The sequence below is a fragment of the Manis javanica genome, chromosome 3 (genome assembly GCF_040802235.1).
Source record: "Manis javanica isolate MJ-LG chromosome 3, MJ_LKY, whole genome shotgun sequence".
In the NCBI taxonomy this organism is placed as follows: domain Eukaryota; kingdom Metazoa; phylum Chordata; class Mammalia; order Pholidota; family Manidae; genus Manis; species Manis javanica.
The window spans coordinates 846,930-858,057 of NC_133158.1; the positions used below are offsets into that span (position 1 = coordinate 846,930).

At 64.4% G+C, this 11,128-nt stretch overlaps 2 protein-coding genes across 9 annotated transcripts; both read right to left on the reverse strand.

The window, feature by feature from the left end:
- Positions 1–1,523: 1,523 nt before the first annotated feature.
- Positions 1,524–3,613, reverse strand: TMEM89 (transmembrane protein 89). Its single transcript, XM_036994415.2, has 2 exons — positions 2,290–3,613; positions 1,524–2,198 (listed from the first exon to the last, which is right to left on the reverse strand). The coding sequence occupies exons 1-2, from the start codon at positions 2,707–2,709 to the stop codon at positions 2,010–2,012; spliced, it is 609 nt and encodes a 202-aa protein (XP_036850310.2). The 5' UTR covers positions 2,710–3,613; the 3' UTR covers positions 1,524–2,009.
- A 144-nt stretch (positions 3,614–3,757) lies between these two features.
- On the reverse strand, positions 3,758–11,020 carry SLC26A6 (solute carrier family 26 member 6). Of its 8 annotated transcripts, XM_073230570.1 has the most exons (20): positions 10,614–11,020; positions 10,397–10,536; positions 10,140–10,250; positions 9,539–9,702; positions 9,250–9,414; positions 9,030–9,182; positions 8,637–8,719; positions 8,412–8,559; positions 8,071–8,184; positions 7,908–7,985; positions 7,528–7,623; positions 7,335–7,441; positions 7,130–7,199; positions 6,275–6,367; positions 6,089–6,184; positions 5,682–5,774; positions 4,870–5,046; positions 4,601–4,655; positions 4,198–4,334; positions 3,758–3,994 (listed from the first exon to the last, which is right to left on the reverse strand). In XM_073230570.1, exons 1-20 carry the CDS (start codon positions 10,730–10,732, stop codon positions 3,980–3,982), a joined length of 2,214 nt encoding a protein of 737 aa, XP_073086671.1. In that variant the 5' UTR covers positions 10,733–11,020; the 3' UTR covers positions 3,758–3,979. The 8 variants fall into 8 exon arrangements, with proteins under 8 accessions (XP_073086671.1, XP_073086668.1, XP_073086666.1 ...); XM_073230567.1 differs by having other exon boundaries at positions 6,089–6,367; XM_073230565.1 differs by lacking the exon at positions 9,539–9,702 and having other exon boundaries at positions 9,030–9,178; positions 10,614–10,870.
- Positions 11,021–11,128: the final 108 nt, after the last annotated feature.

Genomic DNA, 11,128 nt, shown 5'->3' on the forward strand with positions numbered 1-11,128 from the left:
GGTCACCTGAAGTTCTTGGGTCTTTAGATAGCGGAGGATCCCTTCCACCATTGTCAAGACCAGAAGCAGAAGATCAGGCACGTCTCACACTGCATTTGATCTACTCTTCCGTCCTCTGTGTCTACTTTTAAGGGCTCGTGCCCTTGCACTGAGCCCACCAAAACAATCCAGGATGACCACCCTATCTTAAGGCCTTTAACCTTAATTCCACTTGCAAACTTCTTTTCTGCCACATACTCTAGCATAGGACAGCTGGAGAAGCTGCTCTTGTGCGCACATGCCCTCCCTGGAAGCCACCAACCCTTGCCCGTCCCCAGCCTGCTTCTTCCAGCTGCCCAAGGCTCCTTCTTTCCCCCAAAACCGTGACCACCTCCCAGTTCCTAGAACAGTGTTCCCCACCAGGCCCTGGCATGCGGTTGTCCTGACTGAGCAGCGTCCTCCCCTGGTCAGTGCACTCAGCCCCTGGCCCCAGCCTGCCTGGGCCAGCATGCCTCTCTGCAGAGAAATTGCCTTTTGGGGCTGTTTCCACCATTTGTGAGTGCTTGAGGGAGGGGCCACTTCTGTTCTGCTGACCTGTGGATCCTGGGGTCCGCAATACCACAGCAGACAGGTGCTCACTGAACACTGGATCATAGCCAGGGCCCTAACCGGCCAGTGAGGCTCCCTTTGCTTCTGGGCCTCGGGAGAGCGCGTGTCCGTCGGGTCAGGTATTTTGGAACACTTGCAAAATGTAGGTAGTAATGAGCATGTCTGTCCTCTTCCAGATCCCACTCTATCCCATTTCCCCTCATGCAGGGGATGTCAGAGAGGCTGCGGCATTTGGCGTCCAGTCAAGAGGGGAGTGGGCTGGAAAGGGTGCCAGGTAGGGTTCTCTAAGAAACAGGCTCCAACGAGGAGTTCAGGGTGCTCACCAGGGAGTCCTTTAGGGTGGACCTCGGAGGGAGGGAGGGAGGGGGTGGGCCAAGGAAGCAAATTAGCCGTGAGCAGCTCTGCAGCTCAGGGGGCCCCATCTGCCTTCTGAAGGGGGCCTGGGCAGCACGTGTCCGAGTCCACCGTAGGGACACACGGGTTCTGGGGCTAAAGGGACATATTTATGGGGTGTGCATCTAAAACCTGCCCCACAGTGCCCAGTGCTAGAAAAATTGTGGGGAAAACCAGGTTTGAAATATGTGGACCAGTTCCTCTTGGAAAACCCTTCTGAATCATAAAGCTCCATACAGAAGAAAGTTTATGGCAATTTCCCATATTTGAAAACCATTCAGACCATTACGGGACACTACCAAACCGATGAGGAGAAAAAGATTTTCTGAACCATCAATGATTGAGACAAATTTCAATCAAACATGTTAGAAGGAAGACTGGATCATCTTTCCACTCTCTGCATGAAGGGTATTTCCCCCCAGATCGCAAAATCCTCGTCTTGTGCTGAAGCTGTCAGAGGGCAACCAGAAAATGGGGGGGGGGGTGCAGTACCACAGAAATGCCTCAGGAAGCACCAGAAAGGTGTCGTTCCGGATTCTGCGGCACAGCGACCCGCTTCCTGACAGTGTCATTTGTGATCTCTCGTGATTCCTTCTCTCATTATTCGAATTCACTTTTCTATTTTTGAACTCATAATGTTACACTTTTCCTAAAACAGAGATTATAGAAATGCACGTCTCAGCACCCACTCAAGCTGGACCAGCTATGACAGAAGGGAGGTGGGGAAGGGGTGAAGGCCCTTTTCCTCCTTGGGGGGCCCAACCTGGACCACCCACGTCTGCCCTGAGGGTCCATCTCCTCCCACTACACTGGGGGCCCTGAGGAGCCCCAGGGCAGCAGCTGTATTTGTGGGTGGGAACTTGGGGAGGAGGGATCAGTTGGTGGGGGCCGCGGAGCAGCCTGAGCCAGCCTGTGGCCTGGGCGCCGAGGCCTCACCAGGCCTGCTGGCTCTATAAGCAGAGAAGGCCCAGAGCCTCAGGCCATCCCCACCCCGACTGGCCACCAGGCAGAGAGAGGCGTTGGTTGGATCACCCGCTCTGGGGAGGGGTCCCCTTTATTTGGGGCCTTTGCTGGCTGGCTTGATGCCGCAGGTGGCCCTCAATTTGGAGCAGGAGGGCATCTAGCATATGAAGGGCCCTGTGGAGTACGGTGCGGTCTGAACAGATCGGGGTTCGCCGTTTCCAAGGTCCAGCGGGGTCCGCGGTCACTGAAGGACTCTGAAGATCGGACCAAGAGCGGGAGTGAGAGGTGTAGTGAGGGGCGGCACGGGGCAGGGGGGCAGGGGGGTGGGGACGGGAGCCCACTCACCTCGGCCTTGGCCACAGCCCGCAAGCGCCTCTGCAGGAGCTGCCCGATCGCCAGCACCAGGGCAGCCGCGAGGGTGGCCAGAGCCACAGGGTAGACGTAGTTCACCCCCAGGCTCACCCAGTGGCTGAGGCAGCCCAGGCTGCCCCTGCAGCCCTCCGGGATCTCTGGCTGGCACCCCCAGGGCTGTAAGTCCAGCCCCACCTGGTACCACAGGGGCCGAGCCCAGGGGCGGGAGGGGGCGGGCATGGCCAGCAGCAGGCAGAGCAGGAAGGACAGTGTGAGGGGCATGGCCGCCGTCAGCCTGGAACCCGGGCGCCTGGCAACGGGCAAACACCCCTCCCCCGGGGTGGCCCGGCTCCAGGAAGCGGGCTCCAGTGAGCCACAGCCTTCCCCGAGGGGCTCTGGGCTGCATCCCCCCATTCTCCCCGCCCAGCACCTGCGCCCATGGCCCCTAATGTGCTCTCCAGCAGAGCAGCTAGCTGGTCCCCTACGCCCAGCCTACCCCACAGCTCAAAATGTGGGGGCCCTACTCCTAACCCAAAGGCCCACCAGGCCTGGGAGGCCCTGCCCCCCCCCCCCACAGGCCCCCTGCAATCCCTGGGGCCTCAGCACTCCTGGCGATGCTCGCAGGGCTGGGTGGTCAGCTCCCTAGCCCCCTGCCCTTGGGGCCGCCGCCAGCAGCTGCCACTGAGTGCAGGGGTGACACGCTGCGTCCCAGGAGCCCAGCTTTCTGGGCTCAGTCCGGGGGGGAGGGCAGGTGACCTGTGAACACAGGGCAGGGCACTGACGCGAGCCACGGCCACAGCGGGGTAGCTTCCGTCCACTCCCTCAGCATAGCACCCAGCGCCTGCTCGGGGACGGGCCTGTGTGCTCTGAGCAGGTGACACGCACCACTGCAGGCATCTGGTGGCTCTTACTCATTTAATGCCCACTGGGCAACCCATGGGAGGGGCACTACTGCCATTCCTGCCACTGACAGGGAGACCCCGATGCTGGTCCCGACCTTAATCACTGAGGCTTGGCCGGCCCCTCGGGGGCCACACGGCCATTGTCGGCATTTTACAGCCAAGTCAGCAAATGCATCTTGGCTACCAGCGACCTGCAAAGCCCAGGTGACCTAGCCAAGTGCCAGGTATTTCCTGGGGAGATAAGTGCAGCACATTCTTACAGCCAAATGCAGCCGGGAGCACCCATGGACCCTTGTACGGCCCCAGCTGGTCGCCTACATCCTCCAGAGTGCACCCTCCCAAGCACCTCAGCACATGGGCACCAAGGGCTGTGTGTGGCTGGGGGAGCTTGGACCGGGGTGCACCCTGGGGCCCCAGCTCTCCCTCCTGCTGCGCCCTCCCCTTGCCCCACCTGCCCCCCGGCTTCAGACTCCAGTCCTTACTTTGGGACGTAACGGTCCAGGGGCCAGGGCCCCCAGAGCCCCAACCAAGGCTCCCCCACAGCAGAGCAGAGCCTGGTGTTAAGTGATAAAGTCTTTATTCCTGAAGCTGGAGTGCCGCCTCCCCCACCAGCCGGCGCCCCATCCTGGACCCAGGGCACTGAGCTCAGAGTCCAGGTCCTCCGTCCCTCGTGCCGTGTATGTGCGAGGCAGACTCCTGGGGTACACCTGTGGGCAGGCCAGGGGGTGCTTCTCACGGGCGCCCAGCCACAGCCTCCACAGGTGGGCAGGGTGGCACTATGGTCAGAGTTTGGTGACCTGGGTGGGCACAGGAGGGAGGGCTCCTGACGGTTTCCAAAGGACACATGCCACCCCCTCCCCCAGGTCCGCAGCCCCCGTCCCCAAGCACAGCTTCATGTAAAGGCAGGGGGTTCAAGGGGGGCAGACATCCAGGATGGAGGACCTCATGGAGTTGGGGACAGGGTGGGGGCAGAAGGAGCTCAGCCCAGAGGACAGCTCACCATGACAGGGCTGGTGGGGCCAGACCTGGGATGCTGGACAGCAAAGATGACCGCGTCGTGGACAGAGGCAAACAGGTGCTGCTTACCGATGGATGCATCGAAGAAGCGCCCAGCCTCGAGCTGGGCAACCACGGGGGCTGCGGGCAAGGTCTCCCCTGATGCTTAGGACCACCAGGAACCCATCCCATCACCAGCAGCATGCCTGGCCCGCATCACCTCATCTCACCCTCACCCCGACCTTGGCTAGGCTAAACCCCCAGTCACTTTTGACCGTTGGGCCCCGGCTCCCAGGACACCTCTGATCTCCGGTTTCAGAGAAAGCTTTTTCCTCATTTTCCAGGCAGACTCCTTGGCAGGGAGACCCACCACTGCCCCAACCATGCCCACTCCCCACCCCACGCACTGTGGCAGGCAGCCATGTAGACCTCCACCTCGATCTCCCGGAAGTCTCGGAAAATCTAAGGCAGAAAAGGGGTTCAGACCCAGAGAGAAGCTCAGGGGCCCTGAAGGGTGTTCAGGCAGGTGTGGCTGGGGGGAGGGCACTTTGGGGGGAGCTCAGAGGGTTCAGGGGTCAGAGGCCAGGAGGGCTGCTGGAGCCAGCTATGGCATCGGGGTGCTGCCCAAGGAGCCCGTCCTTCCCAGGGCCCTTCTTCGGGCTGCTCCTGCCCTTACGTTCTTCAGGCTCTTGAGACACACGGTGTCCACGAATGAGAGGGTGCTCAGGTCAAGGACAAGGCTGTGGAAGTCCGGCTGAGGCAGGCCCAGGGCCTTGAGGGTGGGTGTGCCCGGGGCCTGGGCGGTGCCTTGCCCACTGGCTGCCATCTCCTCCGGCTCATTCCCTGCGCTCACCTGCTGGGGCACCAGGTGCAGGTGAGGGGCGACGCAGGGCACACTCACAGACATTGAGGGACACACAGGGTCGGATGTGGGGTTGTGTATGGAAACACCCACACAAAGGGCCTGCAGGGGACACGCAGGAAGGGATGCTCAGATGCACAGGGCACACACACACAGATGTGCGGGTACTGCTGAGACTTCCTGGACCCTGCTTTGCAAGGACACTTAGGAGGGGAGCTACTGGGAGGCCAGGTGAGTGGGAGGCCCCAGGACAGAACAGAGGTCACACGTGTGCACACACACAGATGCCTGGGCCCGCCTGGGCCTCGAGCTGGGCTTGGCACCCCACCGACTCCGCTCTTTCCCACACACCCAAGACGTCCCTCCACCTGGGAGCACAGACTGGGGTCCAGTAGGTTCTAAAAATTCTAGGTCTTACGTCCAGGCCTCGGACAAGCAGGAGAGCGAGCCAATAGGTAGAATGCCGTGGCGCATCCCTAGGGCCCCCAGAGCCTCTGATCTGCCACCCACATCCCTGCCACCGGCACAGCCTTGAACCCACAGCTGCCAGTCCGTGGCTTTCCTGAGGGCCGTAGTTGGCGCCCCTCCCCGCAGCTCCGGCCGCCCTCTCCCACCACCAGCCTCGCCTCGGCCTTGCAGGCCTCCTCACAGCCGCTCTCAGTGTCTCTGATGCTGGTGTGGACATTGACGGTGACAGACGTGTCCTTGCAGGCGGCAGCCTGGGCCAGGAAGAGGGACAGTAAAAAGCTCTCCCAGCTGTCACATGGCGGCACGGCAGACAGGCCTGGCGTCCCCTCCTGGCTGTGGGCAGGTAGGTGGGCCAGGAACTGAGGCTGGGGCCCCAGGGCGGCCAGGCTGGATGGAGGTGGGGTCTTGAGAGCTCCAGGTGCAGCCATAAATGGGAGAGTCCCCTCACTGGCCCACAGGCGGGCGGGAGTCGGGCCTGCCAGGGGCCTTGAGCGGGTCCCTGGGGCATGGGGGGAGGAGGGAGGGGCAGGCGGGAGGCCAGGAGGCGGGGAGGCCCGGGGCCTGCCTGTTTCCGGACGGTCCCCTTGTGCCGCCCGGACTCCAGGGTCCTCTGGAGCAGCAGCTTCTTCCGGGAGATGAGGCGGTCGACATCCACGCCACACTGCAGGCAAAGGGCAGGTGGGAGGGCATGGTCTCTGTGGGGCGGGGGGCCCTCGGACACGCACCCCCTCACCGGGGCTCCCAGCCTCACCCTCTGCTTCAGCGCGTCACTGTAGAGCTCAGCGTTGGCGAAATACACGGTGGCCGAGGAGCGGAAGACCTTCACGCCTGGGACCTCCGTGGCCTGGGGGGCCAGGTCCAGGGGCTGAGCCCGCCCTCTCCTGGCTGCCTCTCGCTCTCGGCCTCCGACCCCCACCCTGCGCCTGTAGCAGCCCCTGCACCCCAGCCGAGCGGGCCTGGGGCTGGCCTGCCTTCCTGACGCCCCGTCCTGCACCTGCCCCGCCGAGGCCAGGCTTCAGGGGCCCTCAGGCCTCCTCTGGGTCTGCAGCCCGGCCCTGTGGCCTCTTTCCGCTCCTGGACACAGAGACCCTCCTTGGCTGCATCCCAGCTCCCAGCCTGGTCAGGGAGGCCAGCTTCCTGCTCACATTGGGGGTGATGACAGGCCCTCCCCATCTGCCCATCTAAGCCCCATCACACTGTGCTCAGACTTTAGGGCTCCATGTCAGGGGGGTGGGCTCACTTCATTTCAGACCCCCGGCCCTTGACATGAGGCTTCCCTGGGGGTGGACGATGGAGCGTCAGCGACCCCCCTGAGCAGACCACCAACAGCCTGTCCCCCATCCGGGGCCTCCAGATTCCCACCCCTTGGGCATTCCTGCCCCAGGGCTGCTCTGCAGGCTGAGGCTGGTGCTCCTCCAGACCCTGCCCCAGGCCCATCTCTGTCCCTTCCTAACGCTTCTTACTCTGAGTGCGGTCACAGACCCGAATTTCACCCTTGAAACCCCAAGGATCGAAGCGCCCTCAGCCCGGTGGCCTTGCCATTGTGGGTGGGCCTGACAGAGGCCCGCCCCGCCCAGGCCTCCCTCCTGCCTGGCCCAGCGCTTACCTCTGAATACTCTGCCATATCTCTGTAAATGTCCGTGCCTGGCACCTGCCCCAGGACAGAGTAGCGGGGCCTGCGGGGGAGGCAGTAAGGAGAGGGGGCCTGGAAATAGGGCAGTGAGGGGTACTAAGGGGCCCAAGATGGGAGAAGGCTGGGCAGCCAGTGGGACCTCAGCAGCTGGAATGGGGGACCGAAAGGGGGGCCTCACAGCTGCGTGCGGGCCACCACGAGCAGCAGGGAGAAGACCACCGCGACCACCAGGCCGAGGTCCAGGTTCACCAGGATGGTGGCCACAAAAGTCACTAGCCAGATGAGCTGAAAGCAGAAGGCCAGCAGCCAGAGGGTCCAGAGGGTCACGGGGGCTGGGATGCAGCTCCCTCCACCCCCGGCCCCAAGCCTACCAGGTCGGGCCGGTTTGCCCCCCAGAGGGCACGTATGTCCGTGATCTGCGTCAGCATGCCCTTCAGGTTCACGAGGATGGTGGCTGCCAGGACTGCCTGCGGGGTGGGGGCCGTCACCAGGGCTGCCCTGACGGTCTGGCACGAGCAGGACCACCCCCAGGGACCCGGGCATAACCCCACACGACTGAAACCACACCCACCCCGGACCAGCCAGCTTGGATCTGACTCCGACAACCCTGACCCTTGACTCCAAAAGATCTCAGCCTTGAGAAACGGGGCAGGACCTTGTATCCCTGAGCCTCACCTGGGACCTGACTGACTGCTCTGAGTCCCAAGCACACCCTCAAGCCTGGTGGGGTGCAGTGGGCGTGGGGACCCACCTTGGGCAGGTCTTGGAAGAGTTCCCCAAGTTTGACAATGACGACGAGGATGAAGAGGGAGGAGATGGCTCCGGCCACCTGAGGGCGGGGCGGGTGAGCAGGGGGAGCCCAGGCAGGGCAGTGTGTGTCACAGCACACCCCCACGCTCGCTCCTGAGGCCCACCTGGGTGCTGCCCCCGGCGCTCTCCTGGACCAGGCTTCTCGACATGGAGCAGCTCACGGGGAAGCACTGGAAGATGCCCCCGACGAGGTTACTGAGGCCGAGGGCCACCAGCTCCTAGGGAGGTTCAGGGGTGAGAGGTCTGCAGTGCGGCACCCGGGCACCCACCTCCACCTGCCTCGACGGCCCCTAGGGGCTCGGCTGCTTGTCCTGCGTGCCCCGCTCCCACTGGCCCCGGCACACCTCTCTGCTGTTTCCCTGCGTCCCACTGACACTCCATCCCCTGGGGCTGGTGGTCTCCTGCACCTGGCTGCCCTGTGTGTCCCATGTCCTGTCCCCCAGACCTGGTTGCTGTCCACCCGGTAGCCATGCCTTAGGGCGAAGATCTTCCCCAGTGAGATGGCGATGGCGAACCCCACGACAGCAATGGAGAAGGCACTTCCCACAAGCTTTGCAAAGTGCTGGGGGCTGGGGGCCGCTGGGGGTATCAGCCTGCAAGGGGCATTTGTGAGGCCAAAGGCAGGCAGTGGCCACCCAGCCCTCCCTCACCTGACAGGGACCAGGCTCACCCTGCAGGGATATCGCCCACAACAGCCACCCCAAATCTGTGCTTCAGGCCCACGCCGTAGGAGATGCCGGTGGCCCCAATGAGCTGGGGAGAGGACAGAGTCGGGGGAAGGTGCTGATATCGTCAGCAAGGGGGACTGAGAAACCACTTTGGGGGTGGCTGGGGAGGCCTGAAGCAAACTACCCGAGGGATCGGGGGAAGCCGGCAACAGGCTGAGACAGACCCTCTGCTTTGGGCATGCCGCTGCAGTCATTCGGGGCAGGGAGATGCCGGTGCGGGCCTTCTGCCGCGGCCCCAGCCCCAGGAACCCCCCACCGCCCACGGAGCTGGCCTCTGGGTCCCGCTCGCCCGCCTGGCGGCATGCGCCTCGCCTGCCCAGTGCCAGGACTCTAACCATGAGCAGCTCCCCGGGCAGTGGCACAGGCAGGCGGTGCTGCAGCTTGTCGTTGAGCAGCTTCACCGCGGCCAGCCCCACGCCTGCCACGGCCGCGGTGACCACGCTGCCGACCACGCTCTGGGGCAGCTTCTGGCAGACCTCCAGCACTGTCTGCGGGAAGGCTGGTCACAGCCTGCCCACAGGCCGGGCGCCCCCGCCGCCTCCCTCCCTCACTCACATAGATGAGGGACAGGGGTCCGGAGCGGCTGCTCGGGTGGATGCCAAACACATACTTGAGCTGGGAGACGAGGACATGCACAGAGGCGGCTGTGGTGTAGCCACGGACCAGGGGCTCCGACAGGTAGGTCACCACGAAGCCGAAGTGGACCAGGCCCAGCCCCACCTGTGGGGTGGAGGGCAGTCAGGGTGGCGGGGTCCTGGGGGGTGCTGGAGCAGAGCCCAGGGCGGGAGGGAGAGGGGGATGGGGGCAGGCACACAGTGGGGTGGGCGCCCCGACTGCTCGGCACCTGGAAGAGGCCGACCAGGACACTGAGCGTGGAGGCCACCTGCACCCGGGTGGCATCCCTGGCTGTCTTGTTGATTGTGGCGTTCTCGGCCTGGAGGAAAGCCTCATCTGGGGCCAGGGACTCTGTCACACTGCCCACCATCACTGACATGACAGCAAAGGTGCCTGCAGGGCCAGCGGGGGCAGGTCTGAGGGGCGAGGCGCTGCCCACCCTGGAACCCTGTCCTTAAGAGAGGCCTGTGGACACCCAGGGCCAGACCACAGCCTATGAACAGATGCAGGGTTGGTGATGCCCTCGAGCATCACCGACCCTGGCCCACCCGTGTCCACAGGCCCACGAGCGCCCTCCTGTGTAAGGTGGGGTGGCTGGTCAGGCCCCTGCCATGTTCTGAGCCCCCCAAGATGTCTCACCTACCCACATCCTCCTGGCGCCCGGGCCTCGAGGTACCTTGAATCTGTGCCCAGGGCCAGAGGCCTGGTCCTGCCCGGGGATGAACCAGCACCACCCTCTCCTTGAGGACCTCTTGCCCTGCTCACCTCCCTCACCGGCTCCCATGGGGGATGTGGGCAGCCTCCTGCAAGGCCAGGCCTGCCCCACTCACCCACAGAGATGTGCCGAGAAGTGCCAAACAGGAAGTAGATAAAGACAGGGTAGAAGGAGCTGTAGAGGCCGAACACGGGGGGCAGTCCGGCCAGGAGGGCGTAGGCCAGTCCTGGAGGTGGAGTGGTGGCGAGGTAGGCTTGGAGGCAGGGCCTTTGAAGGGCGAGGGAATCCCCACCCTTGACCGGGGGCCACAGTTCCTTGGGCAGGGGTCACGGCTTCAGGTCTGCGCTGGGAGGGGGGCTGAGGGTGACTCACCCTGTGGCAGCTGCATAATGGCCACGCTCAGGCCAGACAACAGGTCACCCAGGAGCCGGGTACGCACGGGATACTGTGGCAGCCAGGCCAGAACTGGGAGGTGCTGGAGCAGAAGGGCTCGGGCCCGAGCGCGGGAGCACCTGGGCACACAGGGCGGGTGTCGGGGACAGGGGCCACCTGGGCCCTGCCAGTGCCCAGGCCCTGCCCTCAGCCTTACTGCAGCCGCGGGCGCCAGCGGCGGGTACCAGGCGCCAAGCCGCGGCGTCCCAGCGCCTCCAGCTGCCCCTGGCTCAGCACCGGCCGCTCCACGCAGTAGTCCCGCCTCCTCGGCTCCATCGCCCGCACTGTGGACTCGGCAGCGCCCGGGAGCCCCTCGCCTGGCGCGGTGAGCCCGGAGGCGAGGAGCGCACCCCGGCCCACCCCGCTCACACCCCCACCTGACCTTTCTAGGCGGTCCGGCTGGCCCCTCGGGGCCCCGCGCCCACGCTCACGCGCAGGCAGGGCAGCCCCTGAACTTTGGCTGGCAAAAGCCGCTTGGCCAAGGTCTCCCCGAGCCGACAGCAGGACGGGCGCGGCCACACTCCCGGCGCTGGGCCCGCGCCCCGCCCGTGTCCGCCCCCAGCCAATCCCCGTTCAGTCTGGGCCCCGGGCCTCGTGCGGGCAGCCGGCGAGCGCGCGCAGGAAGCGCCCAGTTCCCCGGGCCGCGGCCCTCGCTCGGGGAGAGCCGCCCCT